Source organism: Solea solea, chromosome 10 (assembly GCF_958295425.1).
Source record: "Solea solea chromosome 10, fSolSol10.1, whole genome shotgun sequence".
In the NCBI taxonomy this organism is placed as follows: Eukaryota; Metazoa; Chordata; class Actinopteri; order Pleuronectiformes; family Soleidae; genus Solea; species Solea solea.
The window spans coordinates 16,318,446-16,334,391 of record NC_081143.1 but is presented as its reverse complement, the minus strand read 5'-3'; the positions used below and the strand labels follow the sequence as shown (position 1 = coordinate 16,334,391).

General features: G+C 39.9%; 2 protein-coding genes across 3 annotated transcripts; both read right to left on the bottom strand.

The window, feature by feature from the left end:
• Positions 1–447: 447 nt before the first annotated feature.
• Positions 448–4,928, bottom strand: polg2 (polymerase (DNA directed), gamma 2, accessory subunit). Of its 2 annotated transcripts, none has more exons than XM_058640497.1 (10): positions 4,895–4,928; positions 4,520–4,642; positions 3,600–3,969; positions 3,215–3,320; positions 2,569–2,674; positions 2,242–2,427; positions 1,509–1,646; positions 1,328–1,408; positions 1,074–1,174; positions 448–952 (listed from the first exon to the last, which is right to left on the bottom strand). In XM_058640497.1, the coding sequence occupies exons 2-10, from the start codon at positions 4,607–4,609 to the stop codon at positions 787–789; spliced, it is 1,344 nt and encodes a 447-aa protein (XP_058496480.1). In that variant the 5' UTR covers positions 4,610–4,642; positions 4,895–4,928; the 3' UTR covers positions 448–786. The 2 variants fall into 2 exon arrangements, with proteins under 2 accessions (XP_058496480.1, XP_058496481.1); XM_058640498.1 differs by lacking the exon at positions 4,895–4,928 and adding an exon at positions 4,847–4,863.
• Positions 4,929–5,992: 1,064 nt separating this feature from the next.
• Positions 5,993–14,071, bottom strand: LOC131466908 (probable ATP-dependent RNA helicase DDX5). The gene is made up of 13 exons (XM_058640496.1): positions 13,894–14,071; positions 12,563–12,749; positions 12,267–12,363; positions 12,036–12,169; positions 10,710–10,775; positions 10,058–10,199; positions 9,705–9,865; positions 9,253–9,425; positions 9,060–9,170; positions 8,878–8,939; positions 8,717–8,776; positions 7,028–7,249; positions 5,993–6,823 (listed from the first exon to the last, which is right to left on the bottom strand). The coding sequence occupies exons 1-13, from the start codon at positions 13,932–13,934 to the stop codon at positions 6,366–6,368; spliced, it is 1,914 nt and encodes a 637-aa protein (XP_058496479.1). The 5' UTR covers positions 13,935–14,071; the 3' UTR covers positions 5,993–6,365.
• Positions 14,072–15,946: the final 1,875 nt, after the last annotated feature.

Sequence of the window (15,946 nt, the reverse complement as noted above, 5' to 3'; positions counted from 1 at the left end):
ATTCAAAACTCGCGAGATTTGCCAACTTGATCGGCCCTCCCAACTGTGGTCTGGCGTGATCACAAATTAAAGTCGTATTCAACACAATTTAGAGGTGGGTACGCGCTAGATCTTTCATCTGCACTCTCCTTCATTTTCTATGAGAAAAAAAAAAACGTTGTTGCATTTGATTGATGCTCTTATGTAAGGACGTGCGTTTCTGCCACTTGAAAATTAAAAATGTATATCACTAAGTTATAATAATGGGATACTAAGTCAAAATTTCAAAATAGCAACTCATAATTGTGAATTAGTCTCTCAAAATCGTGACTTTGGTATGCAACCCCCCATTATTATTCTGCAGGTTTTCCAAGGTGAACACATAACCAACACCCCCCCCCCCCCAAAAAAAAACGGCAACATCTCAGGGAGAGCATTACAACATGAGAAGACAACCTATTCAATGAATGAATGAAAACTTTTTTTTATTTATTTATGTAGAATACAATAAACCTTTGTGATTTGCAAACCACATTGTTTCAAATTGCAATTATGATTTGAAAATTATAAATTGTCCTGCCTTGTCATAAATTATGTAATGATAGGAGTCGCTCAGCTTATCAGATATGGTAGAGAATGGTCATCCAGCCAGTGATACCTAAACACATCCACAGTTCCTGGCTGGATCACACTGAACCATCTATTATTCAATAAAACATTACAGACAGTGGAAACATTTATCACAAGGATGTCTCTGTAGGAAACTGAGGCAGCACAAGATCCTGGGTGCCATCACAGTATGTCTCTTCAGATTTTGTCTGCAGCAGAAACATATCTAGAGATAAAGTTCTTAATCTCAGAGATGTGCATGGTTTCCTTGATGGTGGTGTCTCTGCTGCGAACCTGAAGGAGGCCACTCTCCATGGTGTTCTCACTGACCACCACAGTGAAGAGCACTCCCATCTCATCGTATCTACAAAACAATGAGACATAGACCAGAAACAGACATGAGTCCACAGCAAGAGAAACATCACTAAGTTGCTCCCGATGATACCCAACTTCTGCATTCATCACAACACTTAATAGAACTTTACTTGGCATGAAGCTGCTCCATTGATGTTGGCGTAGTTTCAAGGTACCCAGGCCACACAGTGATTTTAGACTCCATAAACTCTTGAAGAAGGCCTTCACAAACCTACAAAAGCAGATACATATTCATTAGTTCACTGACTGACGGGAAAACAATGAATAAATAAGTTATGTGGTGATTATCCCTAGAATATCAAATTCACCCAGCACAAAAGAAGAAACTGTCAATCACTGATGTCTACAGTGGTGTTTTTCTGACCTGTCTTAGCTCCATCGTAGCTCCTCTGCCAATGTCTAAAGCCACTTTTATTGGAGCCAACACTGGATTCAACTTCAGAACCTGGAACAAGCAGAGAAATTAAACTCAGTGACAGAATCACACAGCAAGAGACAAATTATACTATTATAAGTAAACAATTTGTGCTATAAACCATCATTACTTTTCTCTGGTGCAGCCTCTGTTTGCTGTCTCTTTTCTTCTGCAGCTGCAGTGAGTTGGACAAAAAGGCCATCATGCCACGATCCATGTTCCCGGTGAGAGAAACAACATGAGGCACCGACTTGCGCTCGTTTCGACACTGAAACATATTTGCATGTGATAATAATAATAATAGAGACTTACAACAACAACGATAAAATAACTAGCTTGTTTTTCCATACACTTAACAAATGTATTTCAACAGCCAGTGTTTAAAATGTGACCTAAGAAATCAGTTTGGTCAAAATACATTACTTGTTTCCATCAACTGTAAATGTGTGATGTTTCATAATTTAGTCTTTGGCTAACAAATGTATCACTATCCACTGAACCACCACGTTTCTGGGGCCTTAAGGTAATAAAGCTAAAAGACTTGCAGCAATTATTAATTTCATTACTCACACCTGTGCTTTTCTTGCTTTCACTGTTCAAAAGTGTAAAAATGTAGATTAAATATGAACAAACCACAGAGCTGATTTGATTTCCACATGGGAGAAGTGATTAGATCCTAATAATCAATCAAATATTATTTATGAGACTCCATGGGGCCATTAAATCTAGGTGCTGCATTGAATGTTGCAATGACACTGCAAATATTCAACAAAAGCAGCAAGTGTAATGAACGCAGACATGTGACTCATACTAAAAAAGGGTGTGTCAAAAAAAAAAAAAAAAAAAAATCACAGCAGACAAACCTGAAGTTTTGATCGAACACCTTTGTGTGTTTGCAGCAGCTCAGTGTCTCCTCGGCTACACAGCATCTCCAGTGGCTCTTGTCCCCACGGGAAATTATAGACGATTCTCACACCGCGGGACGCTGCCACCACAAGTTCCCCCTCTGGCACGTCACTGCTGCTGAAGTCGGAGGGAGACAGTGAAAACTGGACAAAGGTGGATTGAAAGAAACAAAGGAACGAAGGGAAAATGTGAGTCAACATGATTTTGAGATGTTGGTGTTGCAGAGGGCCACTCACGTCGTCCCATCACCTGTGACTGTTTAGCTCCAAAAATTAAATACTCACTTTTCTCCACCACTTCAGCCTCTGTCGAGCCCAGTGATCGAGCCAATGTGGAGATGTGCGAGGAGAGCAGAACCACACCAGAGACGTCTGGGTGACCTCAGCAGGACTGCCAAAAAAGGCCAACACATTAAAGTGACAACTGTGGTTGAATTGTGCTAATGTATTGCCTAGACTCCAGGTATCACCTCAAACCATTGAGGACACTTTGCCCTCTAGTGGTAAAACAACAATAACATGACATAACCTAATCTGATCACAGGGAATCAGATATGTAGATTGGACAACTGACTTTGTACCAAATATTATGTGAAATTATTTATTCCCTTTAAAATACAGTTTCATACAACAAACAGTATAGCAGAGATGGATTAAGCTGCTAACAGACTGTGATAATGATATAGGTTTCTCAAATATAATGGTTTACTGATGAAAACATAGTACACTGTGATTATTTCCATGTATTTGTCATCACTAATCACTCAGGTGCTTAAACAAAGACTCATCAAGGAGCCAATCCAACACTGTGCGTCCTCGTCTCACCTGGAGAATAATGTAGTCTGAGAATAACATATTCATCATGCATTTCACAAGCTTGCTTCTACACCAATAAAGAGGCAAAAAAAAGAGACAGCGAATGAAACCTCACCAACCAGAACCATCTGAAGGCTGAAAGCACAGATTGGTCTCAGCCAGGCCAAAGGGCAACTTCTTGTTCACCAGCTCCAACAACGGCACAAACTGCTCCAAGGCACCTGAGAGAGAAGAGTTAGTCTTTCAGTTAAATCATTATTTGATGTTTTAAGTTGAGGGTGTATGTCATTACCAATGTTCATCTGTGCTATTATTTTGTCCCGCAACAAAATTTTAGAATTGTGTCCAGTATTTAGTACTATCAATCCTATTAATGAAATAATGTGCAAAAAACAATCTTGCAGTGTGTTATTTTAGTGCAGCAATAGTTTGTGAAGCCATCATAATCGAGAAAAGTGACACGGTTTAATGGTTATATAAAACAATATGCAGCAGTTCACCTTGAAGTAAGTTAGTTCTCACAGATGGGGACCTGTGAAGGAGCGTTTGCACCTCCTGGATGATCTGCTCCTTACTCAGCTCTTCCTGTCCAAGTATTTGTTTAAGTCTTTCAGCTTCAATGATCCTCAGTTCTCCTCCTCCTCCTCCTTCATCAGTGTCTGTGTCCCTGCTGCTGCTCACAGTGTTTATCCCAAACACCTGAGCTCTGGAGGTGGTCACAGAGCGCCACCACTGTTCCAGCAGGTTCCTCCTCAGCTCCATGCCCAGAGGCCCAAAGCTACAGCTCATACCGCGGCGGAACAACTCCATGTTTGTGTGACCGGGTGAGACGTAGTATCTCTCCACGCAGAGCTGCAGCAGAGTCCTGACCTGAGATGGAAATTCACTTTAAAATATTGAACGATATTTATCCAGTTGCTAAAACTCTAAGGAAAAGGTAAAAATTCATAGTAGATTCTTGTTTCTGTCTGACAGAACCAGAAACTACTGAACATTTATTTATCTCTTGCTCAGATACAATGCAATTTTGGAAATATATTCTGTACAGGTATGGTTAACTCTTGGGATCAATAATTCTTTTTTTATATGAATGGTCTTTTTATGTTTCTTTAATGGTCCAGTGGTCTAAAGTACTGTATATATACAAAAAATGGACTATACACAACAATAAACCCTTCAGTTAGTTTTTAAAATGTATGCGAGTCTATGATGAAGTGTCCTGCTCCCCATGTAACAATCCCTGTTGATGAACATGCTTATATTATTATTTTTGTTGAAATGTCAGCGCCCCTATAACTTTTCCTTTATCTGTTCTTGTATCTTGTTATTATTTTTGTATGTAAGCTGATGTTCATAAATGGAGTTTTGTAAAAAAAAAAAAAAAAAAGACTATTATATATAAAAAAGAAAAGGTCCTCACCTGATCAGCATCCACGCTCCCTGACGAACTGCAGCGCCCCCTAACGTGCCACAGTGTTCGTGTCGACAGGACATGTTTGACAGGTAACATCAGGAGCACAGGTGGGTCCACATGTCCAAAGATCTATTAAAGAAATGAATCCTCACGATTTAAAAAGCTGACCCGCTCATCAGGCTCCTTCCATTCAACTGATGTTGCATAATATATTTAAATAGAATAAAACGAGCTTGGATCGCTTTTTCGAGTTAATTTTCCTTTTTTTATAAAAAAAACCCCAAAACAAAACAAAAAACGAACACACACAATAAACTGTTTACGTTTACACACCGCGAATATGACACATTATTAGCGGGCAGCGCTCTGACTGTTACTCACGCTCAATGAGAAAACTTTAAATTTCACAGGAAGAACGTGACCCGGAAGTTATGATTTTACATCCGGGTTATCACGTGCGTCACAGCCTGGATGTGACGTGTCAGAATCGTCATAACTGGACTTCAGCCCTAAACCATCCCCATCCCCGACTTCAGCCCCGTACTACTAGTACTTTTAATCTCCAAATTTCAGCCATTAGAAAAAAAATTGTAAATGTCCAATTCTCCCTAAATATAAAGAAATACATTTTAAACAATATACAACATATTCCCCTCGAATAGATTTTGAAGAAACACGACAATATAGATTCTGTTTTAACAGCCTTGTCTGTTGATGTAATTTTAAATTGTGTACTGTTCTGCTTTTGTCAATGCTGGTGGACCGTACCGATATCACAAACTGGAGTATCTCAAATATCAGTCCGATGCAGCCATTTTACAAAACAGGACATTCGATAACATCATCATGACAAACACTGATCAACAGTTTTTAACGTTTTGACATTTTATGGACCAAACGATTACTCGATTAATCAAGAAAATAATGGTTAGTTGCATGCTCTACTTTGGATTGTAATGGATTTTATATTTTTAGTAGTCCAATATCCGCCCAATACGGAGTATCATATTGACTCTGCCCTAGTGGAACAGCACATCAACAATCAACAATATAGATAGAAAACCGAATGGAAAATTTAATTTTGTTAAATTATATACCAATATAGAACCTCATATTTGTTTGCTGCAAAGCCACCACAGAGATAAAATGGCTGTACCAACATAATAATAATAATAAAACTACTACTACTAAATTAAAGCAGTGGCATCAGTTCGAAACAAAGTCAGTACAAGCACAAATGTGTAGTTGAAGAATTAAAGGGCTGCAGACTTTAGATGAATCAAAATCAAATCGATGTGCAAATTCAAAGTGTGGTTTGTATCATTCTCTGTATCTGCCTCCAAACCTCCTCACTCCATAACTATTGTGATGTAAAAAGCTGATCAGGACTGAGGACTTGGCAGGAGCTGAGTTAAGGGTTGGAACCTCGATAGTGCTTAAAAAAAAAAAAAACATTCCACACACACACTAAACACAATATTTCCATTTTTTCATGGGCCACACACACACCCTTTTTAATGTTCTTCATTAACATCACTTTAAACATAACAAAACTGAATACACTGCATTACCTAGTAAAAATAAATTACTGAGGAATGTAACAAAAACAGTCAAGGAAAAGTGCAGCAATCATAGGTGCACAATAGGAGAAGACTTTATGACTCCTTTTAATGCTCTGGGTTTACTGAATAATTCCAACCCTGCTGTAAGCAAAACCAAGTTAAACATTTTAAAGTATATTAATAACAATAATAATAATAATAATAATAATAATAATAATCATCATCATACCGTAAGATTCAAGACTGAACAAAAATCACATTGGTTCCCATATACTGTGCGTACGTTATTTCTACTGTGGGAAAGGTGGTGGCATGGGGTAGGGCCCCATTGGTGGAGGGGGTGGAGGCTGTTGAGCCTGTGGTGGTGGTTGCTGAGAGTTGAATGCGAATGGCGGGTGGTTCATGCCATTCTGAGCGGCCCTCTGCATGGCCCCGAACTGAGGGGGGCCCTGAAAGCTTTGGTTACCAAAGGCACCCACCTGATTTGCCGGAGCACCGAAATTACCCTGTCCGTTGCTGTTGCTATAATTGCTATTGCCATAGCTGCCACCAGAGTTACCACTGTTGCCTCCATAGCTGCCACCATTTTGGGCCTTACTGCCACCAAAGGCAGGTTTCGGCCCATTGCCGAACCCTCTATCACTGTCCCTATCCCTGTAGCTACTACCACCAAAGTTGCTCCTCCCACCCCCAGAATACCTATCGCGGCGGTCATCCTTGTAGCCACCTCTTCCCCCCCTTCCGCGACCTGGAGGAGATTAAGAAAATGGAAAAAAAGAAGAGAGCAGGAAGTCAGTTTATTAGTAGTATGACACTACACCTATGCAGTACCACTAACGTTTAGACGTGCTTTATCGTTTGCTCATGTGCTAAAGTACATTTGGGTTTATTTAAAACTAGTATACAATGATTAAATATGCGTATTAATGCCAACATTTATATAGGATTTTACCTCCTCTGTCCTCTGCCATCTGGATCAGCTTGGGGTTTATGGCCTGGTTAGCCTCGCGGAGCACAGAGATCAGGTCACTGGCTTGTTTCATGTTGTTGGGGGTGAAGAAGGTGTAGGCTGTGCCCGTTTTTTGACTTCGGGCAGTGCGTCCAATGCGGTGGATATAATCCTCGGAGGAGTTAGGGTAGTCATAATTGATGACAAATTTCACATCCTCCACATCTGTGAAAGTGTTGCAGTGTGGCAAAACAAAACATCGAGGCCACACAGCATTTTGCACACCACAACAGCCAGATCAAAGGGAAAAGTTAGCAACTGTAAAGGATGGGGGAAGAAAATGGTCATCGCGCTGTGGAGGAAACTAATTAATACAACATAATAATGTGTACACATCTTTTCCATGGGAATACTACTGTGGGAAGAGAGAAACGAAGCACACTCCAATTGCTTAACATAATCAAAAAGATCCAAAAGACATTCACTCTCCCTTCTGTTACCAAGGGAGATAAAACAAAAAAACAAAAAATGATTTTAGTCTTACCATAAAGGAGTATGCATTCACTAGTCCTTTCCCAATGCAGCGAAATCCCCCACAAATTGTCAAGTGACATCCAGGAGCTTCTATGCAGTTGGGCCTCGATATGCACTGGGACGTCCTCATATGCCAATATAGGACCACTGACTGGTACATTTTTGCAGGTCCATTTTTCCCAGTACACTCTCAAAAGAAGCTTGATTAAAGGCCGCACTGCACGTCTTGCCAAGACAAAATAGACTAAGTTCTAATTTGAGCAGGGGCCCCTCAAAAAAATTAAAGGCCCAACCACTGGACTTTGTAGGACCCCCTCAGCGAGCACAGAACAATGCCCCACACCCTGAACACACCCTTCAGTCTCATCAAGGCAAGATCTTCCAAGAAGCCAATGTTCACTTGAGAAAATGTCTCTCGTTGGCAGGTCTCGACATGACTATAAAACGCAGGCGAGGGAGGAACTTTGGTTTGAGCTGTCTCACTCTCTTTCTCCTCTGACTACCCCCTACACACATGTGCCAGGTCTCATCAATTTTCAGAGACAAAATATGTCAAACTGCTCTCTCCATTTCAAGAAATCCAGCACTTTGACGGGAAAAGAAAACAACTGAAAGATTAGACGGGCTCACAAGCACCCATGCTATGTGGGACCAGCTCCGAAAGGTTAACAATAATTGTTCCAAATCTCAAACAAGTGACTTGCAATACAGCGATCTCTAACACAACAGCATGCAAGGCAAAAGTCACACCATCAAGCATATCTTTTTTTTTTTTTTTTTTTCCAAAAACGTTTCAGTTGAAAACAGCTGGATGGCATTTGTTGGGTGAAATCCATGGACAGAGAACAGATGCGTGTGTATTTCAAAAACATATCAGAGACAAAGGCTTAGCCACACAGCCTTTTGAAGATCACTGGCACACAAGAGCTTTCACCTCTCTAGGCCCACTGGGTGGCAAGCCAGTTGAGCACTTCCAATATGTCATCCTTCTCCCTCTCGAGGCCTGGGACTGTCATGCCTAGCGCCTGCCACAAAGACTCCACCTTCAGGTGAGAAAAACTCAGAAAATGCATAGAAAAGTTAAAGAAAGCACAACCACTTTCTTTAAAATAAGTGTGGCACTGATCAGTCAGTGGTGCTACTCAATAGCATACTGACCTAAACCCCGGGAGGCCACATCTGTAGCAATGAGGATTGGAGCTTTGCCATATCTGAACTCTGAGGAGATGGACAGCATTTCATTTAATTTCAGAGCAGCTTGAGACAATGATTCACATAACTTTTATATGACTGAAGAATCAATGCAACTTAATTCTCACCATTAAGGACCCAGTCCCTCTCCTGCTGGCTCTTGTCTCCATGAATTCCCATTGCTGGCCACCTGTGACAGATTAGCATGGTTCAATTTAAACAGTAAGTGGGCTTGTGTCTAATAACAATTCTTTCAAACTTAAAAGATGAAAAGAAAAAAACGCCCTTTAAATGGATGGAAATTCCTTACCCATCTCTTCTCATCCTCCTAGTGAGTTCATCACAACGCCTTTTCGTCTCCACAAAAATAATGGTCTTGTTCTCCTTTTCACTCATTATCTCCTCCAGCAAACGGATCAGTCTGATACAGAATACAAAACATGGTCAAAACCATTTTCTCATCTTCTCAGCTTAATCAACTAATATAAATAACGAGTACTGACTTGTCCTCCTTCTCCATGTCATTGCAAACATCAACTATCTGCAGGATGTTGTGATTGGCACTGAGCTGCAGTGCTCCAATGTTGATCTGGACATAGTCCTTCAGGAAGTCCTCAGCCAGCTGCCGAACTTCCTTAGGCCAGGTGGCGCTCCACATCAGAGTCTGGCGGTCTGGCTGGTAAGGACAAGAGAAAAAACTCAAAATTCAGCTTCAAACTATATTGTAAACTTAGATGCAACTTTTATCCAGTTGTAATGCCAGCAACAGTTAATTTGATAGCCATACCTGTAGCATGAATACTGCTTACCAATAATGTGTTTCATTTTCAAACTCTGGTCCATTTACAAATCGTTCATTAACAAACACAGATGTAGTATAATAATGACCATGTTATCCTACATTAAGCCAAACATGTAAAAGGACTGCCATACGACAGATGATAACATAACTTACCCTGATTTGTTCAACTATCTTGCGGATTTGAGGTTCAAATCCCATGTCCAGCATGCGGTCAGCTTCATCCAACACCAGATAGGTGCAACGACGCAAATTAGTCTTACCACACTCCAGGAAGTCAATGAGACGACCAGGAGTAGCAATGCAAATCTCAACACCTTGAACATAAAGAAAAAACAACATAATCAGTAATTACACTGAACACAAAAATGACAATGATTCAGGTACCAAGTAAAGGTAAAGTAGTAAGGTAAAAGTAAAAAAAGAAAAAACAAGCACAATAGCAAACAAATGCCAAATGCAATGAATAACACAGACTTTAAGAATAAAAAAGAAAGAAAGATGTATACCCCTCTCAAGGTCCCTGATCTGTGGTCCTTTGGGTGCACCACCATAGATGCAGGTGCTCTTAAGACGGGAGGCCCTGCCATACTCAGCTGCCACTTGCTGCACCTGCTGAGCCAGCTCACGGGTTGGTGCCAGCACTAAGCACTGAAGAAAGACGTAGAATATGCTTTTTAAACAAATAAAACAAATCCGGTACATAAAACACATGCATGTTTTTTGCACATTTACTGCAACTTTTGTATCTCAGTGTCAACTTGTGTACACACAGTGCCAAGAAATAGCTTATCTTAGAATTATTCCATCAAGACCTAGACCACAAACGTACATTTCAATCAGCATATTTCAGTATCTCTTGCTTTAGCTGTATCATGATATGCCATGCTGTAAACATATGCAAAAACAGCTCTATTCCAGAAGAGAGCACAACCTGCCAGCAAATACCAGACTATTATGTTACTGCAATGAAAACTTAAAATTGTTCTTACAACCAGGTGACATACAATAGAAAAAAACAAACAATTGGACTGGTTTCTAATTTGTTTTTTGCACAATATCAAAAGGGTAGTTATTTAATGTGTCCATATTATTCAGTCCTATTAAAGACAACACGGTATCACAAACTCCAAATGCAGATGTTGTAGCTGTAGTACTTACAATTGGTCCATCTCCATGCTCCAAGAATGGCTGATGTTGGATGTGTACAATTGCAGGCAGAAGGTACTAAAAAAAGAAAACAGACAATTTTAACTTATAACAAAAAACATTATACAACATTTCTCATCTTGTATATTTATTGAATGCTATTCAAAGTGAAGTGAGTCATTCCGGACAGCATCCGTACTCGCACGTAAGGTTTCCCACTATATCATACGAGTGTCAGTTGCAAGCACACAATAGCATAGATGCAAGCCTAGAGCACATGAGGGAAACTCTAGTGGAGAGACATAGGTTGCACCAAATACCTGCTAATTACCTAACTGCAACTCTGTAAGCTGGTTCATAAATATCTGCGTATGCCAACCACATCTGTGTGCTCTGAGCGTTTGTGGGCTCATTCGTGGGTAAAATTGTAAATAAAACGAGAGCTGCACTTGATCCCGTTCCGGTTTACAGACTCTAGCAAAAAATATCAGAAATTATGTTGGGCTGTTTGCCTTGACCATGCAACATAATTATATTACAGCTGTTGGACCTTCCTGGTCTTCTTTCTGTCCCATTCAGGGAGGGATTCTTCCATCCTACTCTACTCAGTGCTGTTATGAACACCTGGGATTCATGATATTATCATGACGAAATTAGTATCAGCTGATATTGGCTTTAAAATGTATTATTAATATCAGTAAACAAGCCAAGATCCCCCAATATAACTAATGACTTAAGCGGTGTTTCCACTGAGTGGGAATCTTAGGCACCCTTCCCCTGGTATGGTACAGTCAGGCTCCACCCCTCACAGTCAGCCAATTGGCAAACAGAAAAACGTCACTCCCTCGCGATCAGTGTAAATATCCCAAGGAAGCCAAAGCAAACGCCCGCAGTCTATTCTAATAAGTGCTGCTGGGTGTCTTCATTTGTTGTACGCACACTACACGGCCATCAGGCACAGTCGGGGTACTATTCTCAGTTGAGCTGAAAGCCTGACCCAGGGCTTTACCATTCCAAACAGTACTGGACTGTACCAAACCGTACCATGATGGAAAGACAGCATTAAACAGTAGGCTGAATAGGCTGATACCCACTTGACTTCTACACTTGTGTCCTCTCCAACAATTATTCTATTTATTTTGCACAACAAGGAAAAATATTATATTAACAGAAGAGACTATATGACAGGTGCAATTACGTACAGGAAAAAATTTATCTATATTGTTATCGGGCCAAGCACTCCCAAATATATGCATTTTGACAAATATAAAACAAATTGTTTGTTTTTACTGAACGGGTGGAAAGGGGATGAAAAAGTAATGACATAGAAACACTTACTGCAAGAGTTTTCCCAGACCCAGTTTGAGCAATGCCAACCATATCTTTGCCACTGAGGGCAACTGGCCACCCCTGAGACTGAATCGGAGTTGGTTCGGTCCAGTTTTGTTTTCCAATTACATCCATGACATAGCCTAAAAAGGAAGACGAGAAAGTCCAATTGATTGATGTCAATAAGTACAATGGAATGGTCACATATTTTCCTAAAAAAATGCATGGATTTCAACTCACTTGGAAATGATGCTTCATGGAATTTAACCATTGGTTTGGGGCAATCTCTCCCTTTGACTGTAACTTCTTTGTTTCTGCGGTACTGCTCAACTTCTTGCTGGGGTTGGGAGAAGAAATATAAGAACACTATTAAAAATACAAGAGGGCATAATACCAAAGCCTTTGATTTGTGAATTAAAATATCTGTCATATAATATGTTTTAATCTCTTCTTAAAATTAACTTAGCGTGTTACTGTTTATCTCTACAATTGTCTATAGAAAAAAAAGAAAAGACACAATGGGAAGCCATTCTTACAACTGGTCTGTGGGTGACATCTGGGTGTTCCTGGTAGAAATTCTTCTGAAACTTTGGAAGTTCATCAAGGTTCCAATGCTTCTTTCGCAGCCTCTCACCAGGGTTGCCAAACTTTCCTGCAGGAGGTCCACCCCTGCTGCCTCCACCACCACCACCACCACCAAAACGAGGGGGTCCTCCACCATACCTTGTGTAAAATGAACACATAATAATAAAGTATAAACAAAATTAGAATTTTTATTCAAGAGGCCAGAAAACGTTCAGTTTATGACCACAGTCCATTGCAGACCTCTATACAAACAACTGCCAACACGGTCATGTGATTCAGCAAAGTTATTATCTAAAATAAATTAATTAATTCTGAAGAAAATAATGAAATTGTATGATGCGTAACCTGGAGATATACCCACACAATGATGTACATATTAAATTATATAATTGCGCCGACTTGTAAATACTGCTGAAAAAATGAGTCAATCAATTATTAAATTAATCGTCAACTATTTTGATAATCAGTTGTAATCAGAAATGCTGATAAATATTTCTCCGCACTTGACATTTTATGAACCCAACAATTGCTCGATTAATCGTGAAAATAATCGACAGTTTACTCAGTTATGAAAATAATCGTTAGTTGCAGCCCTATTTGTAAACTTGCTCTGGAACTCAGAAATGATATGAGGATGCTGAGCTCCACAGAGGGTCGCAAGGCCCTTTAAAAATGATGGGTGTAATAATTCAAAATACAGAATAACTCAGCATTCAACTTTACCCATAATTTCTGCATATAGGTTCTTTTAACAGTTAAATGACCAGTGCTGCATTTAAAACGAGTATAATGAAAGAATATACATATATTTGAGATGTAGAGTGCGTTCCTCTTTTTGTAAATACATAGGGATCCTTCGATGTGAATAACAAGACAACAAATATGGCTTCCTTAATTACAGAAAGAATTACGAACCACTAGTTGAGAGGATTTAATGAGCGACATTGCTCTTGGAAAAACGAGCCATTGAAAGGGGGACACGACTGCGTCACAAAACCAGACAGCAAACAGCCACAGACACAGACGTTAGCTGCCATTTTACCTCTAATCGGCAGGGGATCAGATAATATAGACAGGGACACCAAACAGCATAAAAACAAATCCTCATCTAAAAACACATACTCATTTGTACCCGCATGACGAGTACAGTCACCAAAAGACGAAAACATCGCAGCGGATCTGCTCTGACAATACGGACATGACAGCGTCAACACCGCTAGCGCTAAACTGCTCTTCCTGGCTAACACTTAGAAAGAAAACCCGCGGCTAACTATTGACTTACCCTCTATCTCTGCCACGATCCCTGTCTGAAAAGCCAGGCATAGTGTAGCAGAACACCGAGGGCAAAACGGGCTTCGTTTGAGTCCTTGTAGCCGACAAACAACACAGGAGATGAGTGCGGGAGCTGTGGTCGGCAGTGAGAAATTAAAAAGAAAATGCCGGCAGACAAAAGTCTGACTGAGAGACGGATGTGACGTCAGACGAGGCGAATAACTAACTTAGTATCATTGCGCGTCACTTGTCAGCACCAATTGCACTATTTTACTTCCATAGACCAGAGTACATTAACGGTTTCATAGAGTAGCACCTAATCACGTTAGTCTAACTCGAGAATATTAAAAAAGGAAGATAATAATTTGCGGGCTTTCAATCGTCGTTATTCAGCTTTCATAAAAAAATATGATTACTTAATAGAACATTAAAACGCAAACCAAACAATCAGGAAGAACTGTTAAAAAGACGACATATGTATATTCAAAATAGGTTTTAATAAAGGAAGATGAGAAATCAAGGTTTCATTAACATTTTCTGAGGAATAGCTTTTTGGATAGTCCTTTCAAGTGTTTAAAACTAGTGAATGTTTGTTGAATTATTAAATAAATGTTTATCCTATCAACCACTTTTCTTTCTTTTTAGGATGCAGTGAAGAAATCATTAAAACAAAATGTAATTTGTTTCCACTCTGATGTTAATGTAGTTCCAGCCACTCATTCCTTGTCTTGAATATCAGGGAAGATCAGACCAAGTTTCCTACATTTCCTGGGCTTTGGTTCTGTGACAGAAGAAGAGACATTTGAATAAGCCAGACAGAGATTCTGTTTTCTAAACCTGTAAAGATAAGAATCACTTCATCTTGTCATCATCTTTAAATAAACACACATCTCTGTTGTAACAGAGAAAACTATGATTGAGTAAACATTTCATCAGTGGGTAATGATTGTTAAAATAGAGTATACGCAGGAACACGGTACTCACGACAAAGCTTCTTCCACAGTAAATATCGGAGGTCAGTGTAAGTGGAGTTTAGTTGGTCTGTTGTTTTCTGCAGATCAGCGTGAACTGCCAATAACTGGTCTCTATCTGTGTCCCACTTGGTTTTGTCTTTATTCACTGTTCCAGCAAGATGAACAACAACATAACATGAACTGAATACTCCCATGCTGTATGTTGTATTATCAAAGACAAAGTGTTAATCTTACAAATATTAGAAAAACTGAATAAAGAAAATTAAACCCACTTTGGACTCCGATGCCAATGATTCCAGCCAGGAGGAGAAGACACGCTGCCCCCAGAGCCACAGAACAACATCTATCATGGTTCCTCTTTCTTGGGGTTTCACTCATCACAGACACTTAAAACACCAGGGTCAGAATTATGATCCTTGAACCCACCGAAAATATGCTGTATGCATTGCTGATCATACTTGCTTTGTGGCGTATCTCTGCAGGTCCTGGTATATCTGATGACATGCTCTCCACCCAGGGATTGTCATATATTCTCAGGCTCTCTGCACTGACATAGATATGCAGTTTACTCCCCTTGTCATCCTCATCAAAGTGAACCTTCTCGATGACGTCCGGGTCATTGTACACATGCTGCGACATCATTTTTCTTCTTCTGCCGAAAGAAACATGAAAAAAAAATAGAAATATAATAAACAAATATTACATTGTGATAGAAAAGTTGTTTTCTGAAAGAGGTTTGACAGTTAGACTGATGATGATGTGACAAAGAAGAAAAGCAGAGCACGAAATATGGGAAGTCACAGCTTAGTACCGTTTGGGGATACCGCTTGTTCCCTTTAAATCCACCTGACCATCAGTGACAGCTGACATTTGATTTGTTGTCAATAGCTAGAGGTAATAGTCAAGTGTCAGTGCTTAGTTATTAACTGAAAAGCAGACGCACAGTGAAATTAACAAAAGCATGGATGAGGAACAGTGAGGGGGCTCACAGAGCAGCACGCACAGCTCTTCATTGTGGTCTGAGGACAAATATCAGGAGAGACGAGTCATGTCTCTGATGACTGTGCTGTCATATGTGCATGTGTGCAT